At 52.6% G+C, this 22857-nt stretch overlaps 1 protein-coding gene across 2 annotated transcripts; it reads right to left on the bottom strand.

The window, feature by feature from the left end:
• ggcx (gamma-glutamyl carboxylase) lies at positions 1–22648 on the bottom strand. Of its 2 annotated transcripts, XM_078428981.1 has the most exons (15): positions 22512–22648; positions 20542–20721; positions 17195–17353; positions 15890–16055; positions 14483–14561; positions 12278–12384; positions 9458–9621; positions 7751–8043; positions 6256–6387; positions 5415–5566; positions 4583–4752; positions 4011–4141; positions 2875–3022; positions 1087–1282; positions 1–542 (listed from the first exon to the last, which is right to left on the bottom strand). In XM_078428981.1, exons 1-15 carry the CDS (start codon positions 22546–22548, stop codon positions 389–391), a joined length of 2268 nt encoding a protein of 755 aa, XP_078285107.1. In that variant the 5' UTR covers positions 22549–22648; the 3' UTR covers positions 1–388. The 2 variants fall into 2 exon arrangements, with proteins under 2 accessions (XP_078285107.1, XP_078285109.1); XM_078428983.1 differs by lacking the exons at positions 20542–20721; positions 22512–22648 and adding an exon at positions 20032–20168 and having other exon boundaries at positions 2–542.
• Positions 22649–22857: the final 209 nt, after the last annotated feature.

The following is a 22857-nucleotide window of genomic DNA, read 5'->3' as shown; positions in this document are numbered from 1 at the left end:
GGGTCCACTTTGTGACTGATAAAGGTCGGCAGGTTACAACTTCATCAAATTAAGCAAAGAAAATGACCAGTGGAAGGGTTTGAGAAATAGTAAGCATTGCAGTGCTTTTATTTGCCAGAAAATCTAACGTCATGCATGATTCTTTCAGGATCACGGTAATGTCTCAATAATCCTTTGGGAAAATATTTAAATTGGTCCCTCAGCACTTAGTGTGAAATTTAATTACAATCTTTAAAGATTGATTTGGGATTTTGTACAAACCTGATCCCATGCAGCTTTGACACTGAACTGGGGGAAAAACAGGTTTTCACAAACAACCCATCCAGTTCAGGAACTCAACTTGCAACTTGCAAACATGGGTCAGGGTTGCTTTAAGGCAGCAGCACTCTCACAGTTCCACATGATCTTCTGTCTTCATCTGAGATTCATGATCTATGTTCTCAGCAAACTTCATGGACGCATACTCAAACTCTTCAGCCAACTGCTCCACAGGAGGTCGACCAAAGAGAAGGTTCCTCAGTGCATAGCCTGTCATCAGGAAGCTGGGAAAGGTTGGGAAGAAGAGAAGTGAGGTTTGCGATTAACTGGCGATATACAGGAAACACCACGCAAGAGGTTCTCCAATGCACAAATTAACGATGCTTAGAGCTAATAGTCAGAACCTGTGATCTTACTTAGTAGTGTAGGAAAAAAATTGCAGATGCTAGTTAAAATCGAAGGTAGACACAAAATGCTGGAGTAACTCAGCGGGTCAGGCAGCATCTCTGGAGGAGGAATGGGTGACGTTTCGGGTCGAGACCCTTCAGACAGCAGGGCAGGTTCGTGGGGCCCAATGGGACAGGCCCTTCAGCCCACTGAGTGCTGACCTCTAATCCTACTCCAACCCATTTTTATTCAGCCCACATTACCTCACAACCCACCCAGATTCAACCTATGCGATCACGGGTAGACGTGAAAACTCCACGCAGACAGCACCCAAGGTCAGTTTTGACCTGGGTCTCTGGAACTGTTGATCAGGGTATCTACTAGCTGTGCCATTGGGCTCCTAGCTTTTTAAATGGGTGACGAGGTGCTGGAAAGACCTACCTCCTTCGAAAGATGAAGTGTTTCCGTTTAGCGAATCTGGTGAATCTCTCGGCCATAGTTGAGTTCCTCCTCCTGGCGTACTCCTCCTGCTTCCTCTGGCGCCGCACAAAGGCAGCGAGGGTGGGGTCCGTGATGTTGATGTTCTCCGTGGTCCCGTTCAACACCGTCTGCAGCTCCGGCGAGATGGCTTCCGTTTCTGAAGAGGCGACACAAGAGATGATTACAAATGACAAAGTGCTCGCTCATATGCTCTTGGAAATAAAAGGGAGAGATTTAAATATCAGAAGCTGAGCCTTGGTAAAGCTGCACAGAAACTGTGACAATCTCAGGGAGGGAGGAGACTGGAGTATAGAAACATGGAATAGGTGCAGGAGTAGGCCATTCAGCCAGTACCACCATTCAATATGATGGCTGATCATCCAAAATCAGTAGCCTGTTCTGACATTTTCCCCATATCCCTTGATTCCCTTAGCCCGAAGAGCTAAATCTAACTCTCTTGACCTCCCTCTCTGGAGTACCTGTCCAGCCTACGCTGCCTCAGCAGAGCAGACAAAATAATAAAAGACCCATTCCACCCTGGCCACCATCTGTTTGATCTTCTGCCCCCTGGTCGACGTTTCAGGTCGATCAAATCTCGCACAAACAGACTCAAGAACAGTTTTTACCCCAGAGCCATACGTGAACTGAACACTGTCAAACACTGATACGCACTGTTACACTGACTTTCAGCACTAGGTTACACTTTTTAAACTTTTGTATTTAATACATTTTGTATTTGCATTTATTGTATATATGTTTTATTTCTCGTGTGTTATGCACTGTCAGGATTGCTATTTTAATTTCGTTGTACCTGTTGCAATGACAATAAAGGAATTCTATTCTATAAAACATCCAGTGAATTAGCCTCCACTGCCTTCAGCGGCAGAGAATTCCACAGATTCACAACTCTGGGTGAAAATGTTTTTCCTCATCTCAGTCCTAAATGGCCTACCCCTTATTCTTAAACTGTGACCCCTGGTCTCCCCCAACATCAGGCATTTTTCCTGCATCTACCCTGTCCAATCTTCTAAAAAGAATTTCATATCATCTATCATATCTGCTATCATCCTTCTAAATTCCAGCGAATACAAGCCCAGTCAACCCACTCTTTCATCATACATCAGTCCTGCCATCCCGGGAATTTACCAGGTGAACCTACGCTGCACTCCCTCAACCTGCACTACCTGCTGCCCAACTCTGCCGCCCCATCCCTCCAGCACTTTGTGTTTTGCTCAAGATCCCAGCATCTGCAGTTTCTTGTGTCACCAATTTACATCTGATGTTCAGGTCCATGTAGTATAAGAAAATAACTGCAGATGCTGGTATAAATCGAAAGGTATTTATTCACAAAATGCTGGAGTAACTCAGCAGGTCCCACTTCCTTGGGAGAGAAGGAATGGGCGACGTTTCGGGTCGAGACCCTTCTTCAGACTGAAGACGGGTCTCGACCCGAAACGTCGCCCATTCCTTCTCTCCCAAGATGCTGCCTGACCTGCTGAGTTACTCCAGCATTTTGTGAATAAATACCTTCAGGTCCATGAATCAGAACGGGGCAGTGGCTCCTGGAGGCGGTGGTGAGGAGCAGTCACAGCCTGCATGCCAGGGCAGCAGTACTGGCGGACGGACAGACAGATTGCAATACAGTGGGGTCCCCATGGGTAGAGTCACCACTGCCTCGCAGCTCCAGAGACCCGGGTTCTCCCTGTGACTGCGTGGGTTTCCTCACAAGGAGTCTGACCCTCCACTTACCGGTTCCATTCTTAATCTTCTCCTGAAGCTCCACAAAACGTGAGTACTTCTCTTCGAACTGCACCATGGTGGTATTCACGTAGATGTACATGTAACAGGACGGCTGTTCAGATGTGGTGTACACGTTGTGGTAATCACCAGCAGGGAGCTGCAACACAACACACAGTCACCACTGCTGGTTCTGCCACCACTACAGAGCAGAGCATTCACCACCTCTCAGAGGTGAACTCCTTCCTCACCTCCACATTAACAATCTATTGGGCTCTGCTTTAGATCCCCTCAGCAACCCACAATCTCATTGGGTGGAGACACAAAGTGCTGGAGTAGCTCAGCGGGTCAGGCAGCATCTCTGAAGAAAAGGAATGGGTTGCATTTTGGGTTGAGATCCTTCTTCAGTCAGGGGAGAGGGAGACACAGAGATATGGAAGGGGGAGGAGTGAAAACGAGACTTCTAATAGGATGTCAGGTCACCAGCGAGGTAGATAGTAGTTCGGGACCGCTCTCTAGTTGGTGAGAGGACGGATCAGTTGCCTGATAACAGCCGGGAAGAAACTGTCCCTGAATCTGGAGGTGTGCGTTATCACACTTCTGTACCTCTTGCCTGATGGGAGAGGGGAGAAGAGGGAGTGACCGGGGTGAGACTGGTCCTTGATGATGCTGCTGGCTTTGCCGAGGCAGCGTGAGGTGTAGACGGAGTCAGTGGAAGGAAAGTTGGTTTGTGCAATGGTCTGGGCTGCTAGCTGTGTCTTGGGTCACCTGGCTGTGTCTTGGGTCACCTGGCTGTGTCTTGGGTCACCTGGCTGTGTCTTGGATCACCTGGCTGTGTCTTGGGTCACCTGGCTGTGTCTTGGGTCACCTGGCTGTGTCTTGGGTCACCTGGCTGTCTTGGGTCACCTGGCTGTGTCTTGGGTCACCTGGCTGTCTTGGGTCACCTGGCTGTGTCTTGGGTCACCTGGCTGTCTTGGGTCACCTGGCTGTGTCTTGGATCACCTGGCTGTGTCTTGGGTCACCTGGCTGTGTCTTGGATCACCTGGCTGTCTTGGGTCACCTGGCTGTGTCTTGGATCACCTGGCTGTGTCTTGGGTCACCTGGCTGTCTTGGGTCACCTGGCTGTCTTGGATCACCTGGCTTCTTACCTGCATCTTCTCGCCCTCCTTCAGGCTGAAGTTCTTCTTGGCGGCCACGATCTCCACGGCCAGCTCCCCCTGCAGCACCTGGATGCTTGTGTTGCCCAGGTCCTCACTCACAAAGTTCTCCAGGTGAAGCCCTTCAAGATAGAGACTGAGACGTGACTGTGCTGCATGGGATAGTTTCACAAGGAGCCTGGCACCTCACGTAATAAAGATGGCAGGTCTCTCAAATTAAAAACAAAATGGGTGGCGTAGTGGTAGAGCTGCTGCCTCACAGCGCCGGAGACCCGGGTTCGATCCTGACTATGGGCGCTGTCTGTACGGAGTTTGTACGTTCTCCCCGTGACCTGCGTGGGTTTTCTCCAGGGGCTCCGGTTTCCTCCCACACTCCAAAGACGTGCAGGTTTGCAGGTTAATTGGGTTGGTATAAATGTAAATTTTCCCCAGTGTGTGTAGGATAGTGTTACTGTGCGGGAATCGCTGGTCGGTGCAGACCCGATGGGCCGAAGGGCCTGTTTACGCGCTGTATCTCTAAACCCTCCCAGTTAACCCTCTTCCCAGCAGCGGCTGTGACTGACCTGGAAAGTCTGCAATGAAAACCACGTCAGTCTGATTGTCCAAAGTTTTCTCGATCTCTTCGAACTTCAGCCTCCAGGGTGAGAGGTTGACCAGGAGTGGCATCAGCCACGACGTCTTCCTGAAGGGGGACCAGTCCGCCCTCACCACGTCTACACGGGGGTCAAAGAGCCTGCAACAGGGACTGGCAGTCAGTCAAGGGGGCCGCGCTGGTCTGACCACACACGCACGCACGCACGCACACACACACCCTTGGTGCCGAGGCAAGGGGGCAGCGCTGGTCCGACCAAGCCCACCCACACACACACACACAGACCACAACCTTGGTGCGGTCAGTCAAGGGGGCCGCGCTGGTCTGACCACGCACGCACACACACACACACAAACCACAACCTTGGTGCCAAGGCAAGGGGGCAGCGCTGGTCTGACCAAGCCCACCCCCACACACACACACACAGACCACAACCTTGGTGCGGTCAGTCAAGGGGGCAGCTCTAGTCCGACCAAGCCCACCCCCACACACACAGACCACAACCTTGGTGCGGTCAGTCAAGGGGGCCGCGCTGGTCTGACCAAGCCCACCCCCACACACACATACACACAAACCACAACCTTGGTGCCAAGGCAAGGGGGCCGCGCTGGTCCGACCAAGACTACCCCCACACACACACACACACACACACACACACACACACCAGAACCTTGGTGCCAAGGCAAGGGGGTGGTGGGAGGTAGCACCCACGCCCAACCCCAAACATTGTTTCTCTTTCCACAGATGCTGCCCGACCCGCTGAGACTTTCACTGCATTCTGGTCCTGTTACATCTGCTCTCACCTCTGCTGAAACCTGTCGTTTATCGACACCCAAATGTCAAAGTAGATCTCGGGGTCAACGATGTTGTATCTGTGCAGCTCCTGGGCCAGGCAGCCGGAGTATTGCTTCAGCATGTCCGCATGGTCCTTCCACCGACGGCTATGTGTCCACACCTGGGCAGGAGTAACATTGGAAGTGTCACCAGGTACCCAGCGAGTCACTGAGACATTCATTCTGGTTTACAGTTTAGTACAAGTATCACCACACATAAGCACTTGGATATATCTTAGATAAGCATCTCTGGAGAGAAGGAATGGGTGACATCAATCAGGGGGACAGTAAGACTGGTCGGAGAACTAGGATGGGGAGGGATGGAGAGAGAGGGTGAAGCATAACTTGAAGTTAGAGAAGTCAATATTCATATTGCTTGGTGTAAGCTGCCCAAGCAAAATATGAGATGCTGTTCCTCCAATTTGCACATTGCCCAGCATAGATGGACAACCTGTGCTGGGAACGGCCGCTCTCTACACTGATTGCACCCGTGTATTCTGAATGATAAATCTCTAACACTGCCAACAGTTGGAGATCCCAGATCACTCACGGCTTTGCTCCATCCCGTGAACTGTCCAAACCAGGACTTCTGTGTCACACTGTATTACTCCACATACACTTTCATTATTGGATAATCACCAAGGCACCACCCAGAATGAAACTAATGCAACACAGATTGTAGAGACAGAAGAAACATCACGGGCCGAGTGGCCTCCTCCAGCTCCAATCCTCTGGTGTTTTGGGGTCTTTCCATTCTCCACTCAGAGGGAGCTGTGAGTTCAGCGCAGAGTTTGACAACGTTGCAACTCACACCGGGATTGAGGTAGCCGATATCTCCCGTGACTCCGTCCTTGTAGGTTATCTTCACGTGCTGGTGAGACCGGGAGTGAACCATCATGTCCCAGGAGTAGCCATACAGCCCGTTAGTCCAGTTGTTGTATCCCTGCGACAAGGGGGGACAGACAGACAGGCAGGCGTGAGGCCAACATTCACTTCCTGACACTATTCCCATCGACTCACTCTGGGCGAGTGACGGAATCAGTTGTACGGCACAGAAACGGCTCCTTCAGCCGACCGTGTCCCCATCAGCCACGTAGACCCCTACACTTTCCATTGGCCACATCAGCACCCTGTCCTTCTCTGCCTTGTCCACTCGTGTTGTCCTAAATGCCACTTAAACAAAATAATTATATCTGATTCCAGATATCAACCATTCAGTGCAAAAGAAAATTATCCCCAAGATCCCTTTTAAATCTCCATCCTCTCAGCGTAAAACACTGCGCTCCTGTTTTCCACACTCCCACCATGACTATTGCCACACTCTATGCCTATCATAGCCTTATACGTCTCTATCAGGTCACCCCTCAGCTAAGATGGACACAGAGTGCTGGATAACTCAGCGGGTCAGGCAGCATCTGTGGAGAGAAGGACGTGGAGAAACACTCCCCTCTAGTGGCCAGCTCCAGAATGGCGAGTCCAGCCAGCAGCCAGCATGGGCTCAGGGACCCACTGCACACACAGGGAGGTGATTGAAATCAATTACTACCATGACTGATCCCAGGAACCAGATGCAGAGCCGGTCATCACAGTGCAGACCAGCGGAGCCTGTGAAACTGCTGCACCCAGCTAGACCACTGTGATCAGCACAGTCTTAGTTTTATTAAGTTTAGTTCAGTTTAGAGATACAGCGCGGAAACAGGCCCTTCGGCCCACCGAGTCCACACTGACCAGTGATCCCCGCACATTAACACTATCCCACACTCACTAGGGACAATTTACATTTTTACCGAAGCCAATTAACCTACAAACCTGCACGTCTTTGGAGTGTGGGAGGAAACCGGAGCACCCGGAGAAAAGTCACGGGGGGAACGTACAAACTCCGTACAGACAGCATCCGTAGTGAGGAGTGCCGGAGAAACTCAGCGGGTCAGGCAGCATCTCTGGGGAACATGGATAGGTGACGTTTCACAGACTGCTGGAGTAACTCAGCGGGTCAGGCAGCATCTCTGGGGAACATGGATAGGTGACGTTTCACAGACTGCTGGAGTAACTCAGCGGGTCAGGCAGCATCTCTGGGGAACATGGATAGGTGACGTTTTGGTTAGGATTGTAAACTGTTGTGAGAGTCCCTGCCTCAACTACCTCCTCAAGCAGTTTGTTCCGTACACTCACCACCGTCTGAGTGGAAGGTCAGGGTTGGCGCGTTAGTGGTGAGCGTTAGGGACAGGTTGGGCCTTGTCGTTATTTGTGGGTTGCAGCTGGAGCCTGACCACTCCACCTCATGGTCCCGCTCCCTCCTCACCCACCTGTGTGATGAAGTGTGAATATGGCAGGAAGAACTGCTCGGCAATGTAGAGGACAACGAAGGCTGTGGCGAGCTGCTGTCGCCATGTGTGTGGTGCCCGCCTGCTGCCACTCTGCCCGGGTCCCTCTCCGCCCTGTGTGTCGCTGGGGTACACGCACGACCCGCTCTCCCGTGGCGTGCCGGCAAGGGGCAACACCGGCCTCAGGAAGCCCGGCAACCTCCGGATTATTGGTCTTGGCCAGTCGGCGTAGCAGAAGAGCGGAGATGTGGCCAGCATCGTGTAGGAGAACATTCCTACAGAGGGAGCAACGCTACAAGTCATCAACAACGTTGAATAAATCGCACATCACAAACCCCAGCCCCACCAGCCTGTGTGAGGCAGCCACCCGACACGCCCACGATGCACCACCCCACACGCCCACGATGCACCACCCCACACCCATGTAGCCACCCCACACGCCCACGATGCACCACCCCACATCCATGATGCCCCACCCCACACACCCACGATGCACCACCCCACACGCCCACGATGCACCACCCCACACCCATGTAGCCACCCCACACGTCCATAATGCACCACCCCACATCCATGATGCCCCACCCCACACACCCACGATGCACCACCCCACACACCCATGATGCACCACCCCACACACCCACAATGCACCACCCCACACTCCCATGTAGCCACCCCACACACCCACGATGCACCACCCCACACACCCATGATGCACCACCCCACACATCCATGATGCCCCACCCCACACACCCACGATGCACCACCCCACACACCCATGATGCACCACCCCACATGTCCAGGGTCACGGTCAGTCTGTGCTGAACACACTGGAGTTCAGCAGAGCAACTGGCTTCAATGCCGCCACCATTACGTGGAGAGGCAGGGGTGGGGGTGAGCTGGGCAGAAGGTGCAGCCTGGGTCCGTACTCCTTGAGTTTCGAATGATGAGGACAGGCCTTGTTCAAACACTCTGGGTCATGATGGGGCTTGATGGAGTTACCGCTGGGATGTTGTCACTGGAACAAGGGGCACAGCTTCACAATAAGGGGCCGGGCGTGTAAACTGAGGTGGAAAAATGGCTTCCCTTGGAGAATCGTGAAACTGGAATTCTCTGCCCACTTAGTGGAGGGTAGATTATTAGATTTATTTAAGGTGGAGATAGTTAAACATTTGATATATCACGGAACTGAGGGTTCTGGGGAACTGGCAGAGGAGTTGAGGTTAGGGTGGCACGGTGGGTAGAGCTGCTGCCTCACAGCGCCAGGGACCCGGGTTTGATCCTGACTACGGGTGCTGTCTGTACGGAGTTTATATGTTCTCCTCGTGACCTGCGTGGGTTTTCTCCGGGTGTTCCGGTTTACTTTCACACCAAATACGCAATTGGCTTCTGTAAATTGTCCCTAGTGTGTGTAGGATAGTGCTAGTGAACACTGGTCGGCGTGGACTCGGTGGGCCAAAGGGCTTGTATCTCTAAAGTCAGCATCGATGTACCAGGGAGAGATTGGATGGTGGGCAGATGTGGTGGTCCCATCGTGCTGAGCTTTGCAGAGTAGCTCTCTGTGAAGAGACTTCACACACCAGGAAATGGGGGGGGGGGGGAGAGAATGAGGGAGGGGGGGAACTGACCCGAGGCAGGGTGCAGAGAGTTTAGGGTGGGCCACAGCACCAACTAGGCGGCTATCATTACCGATGTTGAAGAGCTGGGAGTTCATGCAATGGAAGTAGGTGACAAAGGTGATGGCGAATGGGCGGGTGGCGTTGAAGAAGAGCAGGTAGCCGGCGGTGAGATCCAGCGCCAAGCCGCCACCATGGACAACCAGCAGGTTCACCAGCTCCTCGGACAGCAGCAGTCTGAGATGGAAACAGGACACGGTCACACAACAGACTCGTCCATTCCCCACGGAGAGCATCAGTGAACATACAGACAGCAGGTCCCCCAGTCCCCCCCCCCCCCCCCCAGACACCCCGCCCTCCCCCACCCCAGTCACCCCCCCATCCCCCAGACCCCCCACCCCCCCAGACACCCCGCCCTCCCCCACCCCAGTCACCCCCCCGTCCCCCAGTCCCCCCCCCCCCAGACACCCCGCCCTCCCCCACCCCAGTCACCCCCCCGTCCCCCAGACCCCCCACCCCCCCAGACACCCCGCCCCTCCCCCACCCCAGTAACCCCCCCGACCCCCCCGCCCCCCCCCACCACCCATCCGAGTCCCCACACACCAGTTACACTCACTTTTACAGGTTGGGGCAGTCTCTCTACAGTGGTTATTTTTTAGAGATACAACGCACAAACAGGCCCATCGGCCCACCGAGTCCGTGCTGACCAGCGATCCCCGCACACTAACACTATCCCACACACACTAGCGACAATTTACAATTGTTACCTAAGCCAATTAACCTACAAACCTGCACGTCTTTGGAGTGTGGGAGGAAACCGGAGCGCCCGGAGCAAACCCGCGCAGGTCACGGGGAGAACGTACAAACTCCGTACAGACGGCGCCCGTAGTCAGGATCGAACCCGGGTCTATGGCGCTGCGAGGCAGCAACTCTACCGCTGCACCACCGTGCAACACGTAATGTTACATTACCCTTTCCACGTGTATCATACTGTACACTAATGTCCTGCACTGTACAACAATGTCCTGCACTGTACACTAATGTTCTGCACTGTACACTAATGTTCTGCACTGTACACTAATGTCCTGCACTGTACACTAATGTCCTGCACTGTACAACAATGTCCTGCACTGTACACTAATGTTCTGCACTGTACACCAATGTTCTGCACTGTACACTAATGTCCTGCACTGTACACCAATGTTCTGCACTGTACAACAATGTCCTGCACTGTACACTAATGTTCTGCACTGTACACTAATGTTCTGCACTGTTCACTAATGTTCTGCACTGTACACCAATGTTCTGCACTGTACACTAATGTTCTGCACTGTACACCAATGTTCTGCACTGTACACTAATGTTCTGCACTGTACACCAATGTTCTGCACTGTACACTAATGTTCTGCACTGTACACCAATGTTCTGCACTGTACACCAATGTTATGCACTGTACACTAATGTCCTGCACTGTACACCAATGTTATGCACTGTACACTAATGTCCTGCACTGTACACTAATGTTCTGCACTGTACACTAATGTTCTGCACTGTTCACTAATGTTCTGCACTGTACACCAATGTTATGCACTGTACACGTTACCATAGGTTTTTGGGGAAGTACACATTACTCAAACCAATGTTTTCTGCTCCTTTTCCCTTATTGATTTTTATTTTCTGCGCGGTGCTGATTCTCAGCCCCACACAGACGGACTCTGAGAGAAGGTCCTTGTTCTCTCCTGCTCTAACCTCACTCTTTACAATCAGCGTATCCTTTCCATGAAGCATCTTCACTGGAAGTCAAGAACCCTGGATAATCCCCATATTCCCAACTGCAATTGTGTTTCTGTAATGGCCATTGGATCATGCCCATTTATAATTATTTATGCCATTAATTCACCTACTTTATTACAATTTCAAGTCAAGACTCTTCCAATTTGACTCTGCACCATATTTCACTGCCCCCTCTTTGATGGAATACTTTAACATAATGTACCGTCCTGTCTACGATTCCCCATTGTGCTATCCTTTTCTCTTGGTAGAGTTGCTGCCTCACAGCACCAGAGACCCTGGTTCAATCCTGACCACGGGTGCTGTCTGTGTGGAGTATGCACGTTCTCCCTGTGACCGCGTGGGTTTTCTCCGGGTGCTCTGGTTTCCCGCCACATCCCGTAGATGTGTGGGCTCATAGGTTAATCAGCCCCATGTACATTGTAGGGAGTGGATGAGAAAGTGGGATAACACAGAACTAGCGTGAACGGGTAATCGATGGTCAGCATGGACTCAGTGGGCCGAAGGGCCTGTTTCCACACTGTATCTCCAAACTCTAAACTAAACATTAACTCATTAAATTTCCCCTCGCCAAAGCCCAGGCTACAGAAGTAGTTTGACACAAATACACAAAATGCTTGTGGGTTGGGAGTTTTAGATTTAGAGATACAGTGCGGAAACAAGCCCTTTGGCCCACCGGGTCCGTGCCGCCCAGCGATCCCTGCACACTAACACTATCCTACACCCACTAGGGACAATTTTTACATTTGCCCAGCCAATTAACCTACATACCTGCACGTCTTTGGAGTGTGGGAGGAAACCGAAGATCTCGGAGAAAACCCACGCAGGTCACGGGGAGAACGTACAAACTCCGTACAGACAGCGCCCGTAGTCAGGATCGGTTTGGGAAGTATCTCTGGTCAGGCCAGGTGAGTGTGGTAAATGAGGGCTCCAGCTGTTAACGGGAGGGTAGACATTACCTGGAGGGTAATGACTATGTGAGGGTAGACATTACCTGGAGGGTAATGACTACCTGAGGGTAGACATTACCTGGTGTGGTCACTCCACAGGTGGAGATATTTTTCTGCAGAATCAGCAGTTTCTGGGTTGTCGGTGAACTTACCTGAAGGGATCAAACAGCCAATGTCCAGCAAGCTGGTTCATGGAGTATCCTTCCACCCAATCGGCATCCAGCTTCTTCACGCCGGCGATGAAGTAGACGATGAAGACCTGCAAGGGAAGACCAAAGTAGTTGATGTCAGGTCCACTGGACCACAGGACCTTCTTGATCAAAGTCCATGCCAACTCTGGACAATACTGTCACCTTCACAACGAGTGCACAGTTAGTTTCACCACTAAACATCAGAGCAACTGAAGGGATGACCTCAATTACCACAGAGTCGTGCAGAACAGAAACAGACCCTTCGGCCCACAATTTCCATGCCGACCATCACTCATCACATACACCCCTTGAGTTGAAATGCATTTCCCCCTCATTCTGGGCAGGCAACATTATCCCTACTCTGACTGCACGGGAAAGGCCCTGAACCGGTAGAACGAGAGTGATGAGAGAGAGAGGTGCGATTCTGGCAGCTCATGTACACGCCGATTAAATAAACTCAGTGACTATTTTGCCTTTTGATTTGCAAGCAAATTAAGGTGTCCAAACATTATGGGCGGCACGGTAGCGCAGCGGTAGAGTTGCTGCTTTACAGCGAATGCAGCGCCGGAGACTCGGGTTCGATCCTGACTACCGGTGCTGCACTGTAAGGAGTTTGTACGTTCTCCCCGTGACCTGCGTGGGTTTTCTCCGAGATCTTCGGTTTCCTCCCACACTCCAAAGACGTACAGGTATGTAGGTTAATTGGCTGGGTAAATGTAAAAATTGTCCCTAGTGGGTGTAGGATAGTGTTAATGTACGGGGATCACTGGGCGGCACGGACTTGGAGGGCCGAAAAGGCCTGTTTCCGGCTGTGTATATATGATATGATATGATGATATTATCCTTATTGGTGCAGCCAATGAAAGAAAAATATATTTACACTCACAGCCTCAGATGCCCCAAAGCAACATGCAGCCAATGGAAGAAAGGTTTTGCAAAAAGTTACTGTTAGAAATATAGGAATCAGAGCAGCTAATTTACATCCTGCAAATGATGCCCTGAGCAATAATATAATGATGGGATCATTTGTTGCGTGTGTGACGTGGTGGGTTAGTCACTGCTGGGGAGAGCTGTGGTGGGCAGGTAGGTGATGGAATGTGCAGAGAATGAAATAGAATCCATGTAGGATCACACACACACACACACACACACACACACACACATACACACACACACACACATACACCACTCAAACACACACACACACACACACATACACCACTCAAACACACACACATACACCACACAAACACACACACACACATACACCACACAAACACACACATACACACACACACACACACACATACACCACTCAAACACACACACACATACACCACACAAACACATACACACTCTCACTCACACCACACACACACACTCACTCTCACACACACGCACATACACCTCACACACACTCTCACACACACACACACTCACTCTCGCACACATACACCACACACACACACACAATCAGTCTGAAGACTCCTAACCCAAAATATCACCTATCCATGTTCTCCACAGATGCTGCCTGACCCGCTGAGTTACTCCAGCACTCTGTGAAACGTCACCTATCCATGTTCTCCACAGATGCTGCCTGACCCGCTGAGTTACTCCAGCACTTTGTGCCTTTTTGTGTAATCGCGCAGCTGCAGTTTCTTGTTTCTACATTCTAGGGTTTGTGTAATGTTCATGTACACGGTTTATCTGTGCTCATGTTTAGTACAGGCAGAATGAACAGCACGAGGAGTTGACTCACTGTACAGGTGGCAATGACAAACAAGGTCAAAGCGTGGCCTCTTGGTGGTCACTCCAATCTCAGTTTAGTTTATTGTCACGTGTACCGAGGTACAGTGAGAAGCTTTTTGTTGCGTGCTAACCAGTCAGCACAAAGACAGTACGTGATTACAATCGAACCATTTACAGTCTACAGATACAGGATAATGGAATGACGTTTAGTGCAAGGTAAAGCCAGCAAAGTCTGATCAAGGATAGTCCAAGGGTCTCTAACGAGGTAGATGGGAGGTCAGGACTGCTCTCTGGTTGTGGTGGGATGGTTCAGTTGCCTGATAACAGTTGTTGTTAGTGTTTTGGTTGGTGATTTAACCCACAGAGACTTAGCACCATGCCTGGAGCAGGGCCTGGGGTAGTAACTGAAGCACCAACCTGTGTTCTCAGCAGAGTGTAGTTCCACAGAGGGACCTGAGCATTCCTCTTCTTTGGGTTTCGTAAACCGTCAACAGACCTAACAAAAGTTTCAGAAAGATTGTCATTTATTGGAGGAGGCCAGACGTGTGGTCCTAGGCTGATGGTCACCGTGGCAACCACTCGATGGCCCAGCGAAGGTTGTTTGCAGGAACTGCAGCAGCCGATTTGCACAGCCAGCTCCCACAGAGAGCAAGGTGATAACGGGCAGTCAATCTGTCCCCTGGTAATGGCCAAGCGGTAACAGGGCTGAGATTCACCAGCAGCTCCCTGACCCTCCGGCAGGGAGGGGACCTCATTGAAACCTACAGAATAATGAGCGGCCCGGATAGATGGATGTGGAGAGGATGTTTCCACTGGTGGGAGAGTCTAGGACCAGAGGGCACAGCCTCAGAATTAAAGGGCGCTCTTTTAGAAAGGAGGTGAGGAGGAACTTCTTTAGTCAGAGGGTGGTGAATCTGTGGGACTCATTGCCACAGTGGGAATATTTCTAAGGCAGAGATAGACAAATTCTTGATTAGAACAAGTGTCAAGGGTTGTGGGGAGAAGGCAGGAAAATGGGATTAGGAGGCAGGGATCAGCCATGATTGAATGGTGGAGTGGACTCGATGGGCCGAATGGCCTAATTCTACTCCTATAACCTGTGAAGTGTCTTCCTGAGAGAAGAGACGGGGAGGGATTGTATCTGAGAAACAGCTCCTCTGATGTTGTCTCCTCCTCTCCTGGCCCGGCCCGGCCCACCAGCCTCAGCTCATCTGCAGGCAACTGGTTGCAGAACAGTGGTCTATCCGGACAGGGAGTGACTGGGAGCAGTCACAGCTCAGTCGGGAGACCACAATAGGCACTGGGCACTGTACTAACAGAGGAGGCAGACACTGGGAGCTGTACTGCCAGAGTAGGTGGGCACTGTACTGCCAGAGTAGGCAGACACTGGGCGCTGCACTGCCAGAGTAGGTGGGCACTGTACTGCCAGAGTAGGCAGACACTGTGCATTGCACTGCCAGAGTAGGTGGGCACTGCAATGCCAGCGGAGGCAGACACTGGGCACTGTACTGCCAAAGGAGGTTGGCACTGCGCTGCCAGAGTAGGCAGGCACTGGGCACTGCACTGCCAGAGGAGATCATCACTGGACACTGTCCCATGCCAGAGGAAGCAGGCACTGGGCACTACACTGCCAGAGGAGATGGTCACTGGACACTGTCCCATGCCAGAGGAAGCAGGCACTGGGTGGAATGGTCCACCGCCTCACATAACAGAATGCCTCAACAGTCCCTGACTGACCTGCTGATTATTTCCACTTATTTCACATCGATATTTTTGTTTTTTTGCTGTCTGAACACAGTGTTCGCTGAAACGCCGACTTCCTACCAGTATCTGTTGGCATCCATGAAGATGAGCTGGAAGCCAATGAGGCCGTACAGGTAGGAGTGGTTGTTCCATGATGTTTTATCCAGGAAGAAGTTGTACCAGTAGGGGATGGCAAACATCAGGCAGGATAGTCTGTAGAAACAGCCCAACATAATCCCCATCGCACCTAGCAAGAGGTGGACAAACAGTGAATACCATCACTCTCCCCAAATAACTCCGGCACGATCATTTATTGAAGTGTAGTGAGGCTGTGGAGAATGTGAGCAGAGAGCATCCTAGAATCAGCAATCTCTCCAGGAAACTATCCAGCCACAACGGCACGGACATGGGTCCTGTGCCTAAATCGGAACACAAGCTGAGGGAGGTGTGTGGGCCTGTCTGTTACTCAGAGGGAGGCGAGGCTGGAATGTGCTGCCGGGGGTTGTAGTTGAGGCAGAGATATTGGTGGCATTGGGAAGACATTTGGATGTGTGCAGGAAGGAACTGCAGATGCTGGTTTAAATCGAAGATAGACACAAAATGCTGGAGTAATTCAGCGGGACAGGCAGCATCTCTGGAGAGATGGAATTGGTGACGTTTCGGGTCGAGACCCTTCTTCAGACTGGTGTCAGGGGAGTGGGCGTGAAAGAGATAGAATGTAGTCGGAGAGAGTACGACTGGTGGGAGAACTGGGGAGGGGAGGGAGTGGAGAGAGAGGCTTTTGGATTTGCTGGGAATGGAAGGACATGGGAAATGTACGGGTTGGCATCACGCTGGGCACTGGCATTGTGGGCTGAATGGCCTGTTCTTGTGCTGCACTGTTCTATATTTAAGAAACTGCAGATGCTGGAATCTTGATCAAAAACTAATTGCTGGAGGAACTTAGCGGACCAGGCAGCACCTGTGGAGGGAAATGGACAGACAACATGGACAATGTTTTGGGTCGGGATGTTTCCTCCTGACCTCTTGTCTGTTCATTCCTTCCCCCCCCCCCCCCCCCCCCCCCCCCACACATATGCTGCCTAACCCGCTGAGTTCCTCCAGCTGTTAGTTTTTTGGTAGTGAATCTGGAGGTGTGCGTTTTCACACTTCTGTACCTTTTGCCCGATGGGAGAGGGGAGAAGAGGGAGTGACCGGGGTGAGACTGGTCCTTGATGATGATGCTGGCCTTGCCGAGGCAGCGTGAGGTGTAGATGGAGTCGGTGGAAGGGAGGTTTGTTTGTGTGATGGTCTGGGCTGCTGGCCTTGCCGAGGCAGCGTGAGGTGTGGATGGGGTGGGTGGGAGGGAGGTTGGTTTGTGAGTGGGAGCAAAGTTCTGAGACTCACCGAGCCACATGACCACAAAGACCACGTACATCCAGTCCAAAGGAAGCGGCTTCAGGAAGTTGAAGAGAGGGAATCGGCAGACCACCAGGTCATCAAAGTACTTGTGGTCCAGGGAACTCAGTCCCCGCTCCTGTGGAATGTCAAGGCTCATCAGCAAACCTGTGCGGTGAAGGATGAAAGGTACTGGATCACTGGTTCTCCACAGATCCTGCTGACAATAGACAATAGACAATAGACAATAGGTGCAGGAGTAGGCCATTCAGCCCTTCGAGCCAGCACCGCCATTCAATGCGATCATGGCTGATCACTCTCAATCAGTACCCCCGTTCCTGCCTTCTCCCCATACCCCCTCACTCCGCTATCCTTAAGAGCTCTATCCAGCTCTCTCGTTCATTTGTCAACAGGACCCTGAGATACTGGAGAGGTGAAGGGTGTGTGCGGTGTGATGCTGAACCACTGGTTTATTATTACCACCTGTACCAAGATTCAAGATTACAATCAAACCATCCACAATTGGTGCATGGAACGAGCTGCCAGAGGAGGTAGTTGAGGCTGGGACAATCCCCACGTTTAAGAAACAGTTAACCAGGTACAAGGATAGAACTAGTGTTGGGGTGATCGCTGGTCAGCACAACTTGGTGGGCCGAAGGGCCTGTTTTCACGATGTATCTCTAAACTAAAAACTAAAGCTAAAGTGCAATGGAGCAGTGTGAATAAAAACCCTCGGCAGTAAAGGCGACTGCAACAAACTCAAACAGAGAATTCCTGCACACCCCCAATTAACAACAGAATATAAAACTCAACACAAAGGCAGGCACATGCTGGGTGAGTATAGCTGAGATGAACGTTAGCCTGCCGTGTGTGGCTAACTAAGCCCCAGGGCAAGGAGCAAGGCATGTGGACACTTTGGTTTCCAAAGGAAATCTGGAAAGGGCTGGGAATGGAAAGAACTAATCGACGGGTGTTATTTTTATTGGAATGTTTATGAAATGACCATTTCACATCACGACCGGAAAAAAGACTCTCACACTACATTACTTCTTCACGAATGTACCCGTGTTAGCTGGGTGTACATTCAGACAGCCTCAATGGAGCTGTACATTAGAACAAGGTGCCTGACTTTCCACTCCATGTCCTGGGCAATTGAGGGCCGGGGAGGTTGAAGGGATGTAAATCTTTCACCAGGGCCCTCACTTGTGGAGATAAACTAATGTAGCACGGCTCAGAGCTGGGGGGTGTTCCACAATCTCCTGCATCTACGCTGGGCAGTCTGACCATCAATGAGAGCCCACACCAAGAGCACAACACCAACAGCCCAACACCAACAGCCCAACAGCCCAACACCAACAGCCCAACACCAACAGCCCAACACCAACAGCCCAACAGCCCAACACCAACAGCCCAACACCAACAGCCCAACAGCCCAACACCAACAGCCCAACACCAACAGCCCAACACCAACAGCCCAACACCAACAGCCCAACAGCCCAACACCAACAGCCCAACACCAACAGCCCAACAGCCCAACACCAACAGCCCAACACCAACAGCCCAACACCAACAGCACAACACCAACAGCCCAACACCAACAGCCCAACACCAACAGCCCAACACCAACAGCCCAACACCAACAGCCCAACACCAACAGCCCAACACCAACAGCACAACACCAACAGCCCAACACCAACAGCCCAACACCAACAGCACAACACCAACAGCCCAACACCAACAGCACAACACCAACAGCCCAACACCAACAGCACAACACCAACAGCACAACACCAACAGCCCAACACCAACAGCCCAACACCAACAGCACAACACCAACAGCCCAACACCAACAGCCCAACACCAACAGCACAACAGCACAACACCAACAGCCCAACACCAACAGCACAACACCAACAGCCCAACACCAACAGCCCAACACCAACAGCACAACACCAACAGCACAACACCAACAGCCCAACACCAACAGCCCAACACCAACAGCCCAACACCAACAGCACAACACCAACAGCCCAACACCAACAGCACAACACCAACAGCACAACACCAACAGCCCAACACCAACAGCCCAACACCAACAGCCCAACACCAACAGCCCAACACCAACAGCACAACACCAACAGCCCAACACCAACAGCCCAACACCAACAGCACAACACCAACAGCCCAACACCAACAGCCCAACACCAACAGCACAACACCAACAGCACAACACCAACAGCCCAACACCAACAGCCCAACACCAACAGCCCAACACCAACAGCACAACACCAACAGCCCAACACCAACAGCACAACACCAACAGCCCAACACCAACAGCCCAACACCAACAGCCCAACACCAACAGCCCAACACCAACAGCACAACACCAACAGCCCAACACCAACAGCACAACACCAACAGCCCAACACCAACAGCCCTATATCCGTGGCATCCACACCATCGCACTGAGCAACTGCAAGATTCATCATACGGACGTCCAGGACGATCGTGCAGATGAAACAATGACCGAGATGTTATTCCAAAGAGCACAGTGTATTCCACAGTGTATTCCAGAGTACAGCACAACTCCACAACACAGTGCAACTCTACAGAGCACAGCGTATTCCAGAGCACAGTGTGTTCCACAGTACAGTGCAACTCCAGAGCACGGTGTATACCAGAGCACAGTGCGACTCCACAGAGCACCGTGCGCCTCCACAGAGCACCGTGCGCCTCCACAGAGCACAGTGCGACTCCACAGAGCACCGTGCGACTCGAGTAACCAGCATGATCAGGATAGACGGCACTGGAGTGGCAGATTGTCCAGAGTAATGGAGGTTACTCACATTAATGCACCCACACATTTGTAATTCACTCTTTGTTTTAAAATGATATGCAGCAGTGCAATAAATGCTTCAGTAAACCAGGCGAGTGTAAAGGGCCGTGGAACACGTTGGCCAGTGTGTAGGATGTGAAACTGGGAGAACATGGAACTGGAGGGTGGGTGAGCAATGGTCGGCGTGGACAAGCAGGGCCAAAGGGCTTGTTTCCACACTGTGTCACTAAACAAAGATATTTGGAAATCAGAACTACAAAGTCAGGTCTGGCCCTGCTCAGGCTTGATGTGAATCTCACCATCACTAACTCTGGTTATTAATTACCTTGTAATCTACTATCCAGGAGGAATAAATCAGAAACTCAATGTTATAGATGACAGAGTTGCGAATTGTGAAGCTAGAGGAGGGAAGTAGTTGGGGTGGGAGGGCAGGGGAACAGGTACAAGTCCAGGTGGGGCACAACAACAACAACAACTCAGCATGACCCGCCACCTCGATGACCGGGAGATCTGTACTCACCAAACAGCAGCCTGAAGACCCCTAGGGAGGCTGGGTCGGTGGGCCGATTCAGCAGACAAACAAACCCATGCCAACTTCTGAAATCCGACAACTCAAACCCAAAGATCCTCTTCATTTTGCTCTCGTTCTGCTCCATCATCGTCTCCTTCCCATCGCTGGCTCCGGCCCTCTGAGCCTCACCTGGAGCACAAGACAAGCAGTGGTCACTGCCCACAACACCGAACACAGAAACGTGGGACATAGGTGCAGGAGGAGGCCATTCAGCCCTTCCAGCCAGCAAGACGTTACACCCATGACCATCACTCCACGTTAGTGAAGAAAGGGCGACCCCACCTCACCCTCATCTCACCTCACCCCCCCTCACCCCACCCCACCCCCCCTCACCCCACCTCACCCTACCTCCCCTCCCCCTCACCCCACCCCCCCTCACCCCACCCCCCCTCACCCCACCCCACCCCCCCTCACCCCACCCCACCCCCCCTCACCCCACCTCACCCTACCTCCCCTCACCCTCACCCCACCCCCCCTCACCCCACCTCACCCCCCCTCACCCTCACCACACCCCCCCTCACCCCACCCCCCCTCACCTCACCCCACCCCATCCCCCCTCACCTCACCCCACCCCCCCCTCACCCCACCTCACCCCCCCTCACCCCACCCTCCAGCACTGGGTCCGTGGTCGTGTGGGGCACCCAGGGCAAGTTGTAGGGAACACAAGACCAAGTGGACCCGTTGGGCCCAAACCTCTCCTGCATTGGTGCAGCACCCTCTCCATCCCCCTCCTACCCCCTCCCCACTTCCCCTTCCCCCTCAACCCCCCTTATCCACCTTCCTTCCCCCCTCCCTAGGAGATAGATTTAAACTTTAAAATGTGAATAACTTTAAAAATATAACACCGATTTCAATAAAGCTACTTGCTTTACGATGAAAGCGATGACGGTGAGTAAGGTGGGCCTGAAATTGTCACGCTATCGTGTACCGTGTTAGCTGTAGTTCGATCACAAATAAACAAACAAACGAGAGTTTTAGTATATAGATGGGGAGAAGACACTGGGATTCAGGGAAGGTCGGGGCTTGTGTCGGATACAACTGCAGGTGTTGGTTCACACCAAAGACAGACACAGAGTGCTGGAGTAACTCAGCGGGTCGGGCAGCATCTGTGGAGAAGGAATGGGTGATGGTTCAGGCCGGGTCTAGACCAGAAACACCAGCGATCCGCGTTCTCCACAGACACTGGAGGACCCCAACACTGGGGGACCACAGACACTGGGGGACCCCAACACTGGGGGACCCCAACACTGGGGGACCACAGACACTGGGGAACCCCAACACTGGGGGACCCCAACACTGGGGGACCACAGACACTGGGGGACCACAGACACTGGGGGACCCCAACACTGGGGGACCACAGACACTGGGGGACCACAGACACTGGGGGACCCCAACACTGGGGGACCACAGACACTGGGGGACCACAGACACTGGGGGACCCCAACACTGGGGGACTACAACACTGGAGGACCCCAACACTGGGGGACCACAGACACTGGGGGACTACAGCACTGGGGAACCCCAACACTGGGGGACCACAGACACTGGGGGACCACAGACACTGGGGGACCCCAACACTGGGTGACCACAGCACTGGAGGACCCCAGACACTGGGGGACCACAGACACTGGGTGACCACAGACACTGGGAGACCCCAACACTGGGTGACCACAGCACTGGAGGACCCCAGACACTGGGGGACCACAGACACTGGGTGACCACAGACACTGGGAGACCCCAACACTGGGGGACCACAGCACTGGAGGACCCCAGACACTGGGGGACCACAGACACTGGGTGTCACCGGTCACCGGCTGCTCCGGACTCGCGTGTGGACGTGGACACGGGTGGGTGGGAGGAGGGGGGGGGGGGGGTGGATGTGGGGAGGGGGTCGCCGGCTCCGGATCCGTTGCACTCACCCAGGGGCATGGGGGTGTCTACCCCAGCCCGCCGCATCTACCCCCTCCGCCGCGACCCGTCTCCTCCCGCACACGAGCAGCGACCGACCGACCTCCCTCCTCTCCACCTTCCCTCCTCTCCACCCTCCCTCCTCTCCACCCTCTCTCCTCTCCACCCTCTCTCCTTTCTCTTTTCTCACTTCTACCCCCCTCTCCCTTCCCTCCCTCTCTTCTCTCCCCTTTCTCCTCTCTCTCTCCCTCCCTCCCTCTCTCTCCCTCCGTCCCTCCCTCTCTATCTCTCCCTCCCCCTCTCTATCTCTCCCTCCCCCTCTCTATCTCTCCCTCCCTCCCTCTCTCCCCCTCTCTC

This window comes from Rhinoraja longicauda, chromosome 36 (assembly GCF_053455715.1).
Source record: "Rhinoraja longicauda isolate Sanriku21f chromosome 36, sRhiLon1.1, whole genome shotgun sequence".
In the NCBI taxonomy this organism is placed as follows: Eukaryota; Metazoa; Chordata; class Chondrichthyes; order Rajiformes; family Arhynchobatidae; genus Rhinoraja; species Rhinoraja longicauda.
The sequence above is the reverse complement of the archived record's forward strand: the minus strand, read 5'-3'. Positions and strand labels throughout refer to the sequence as shown.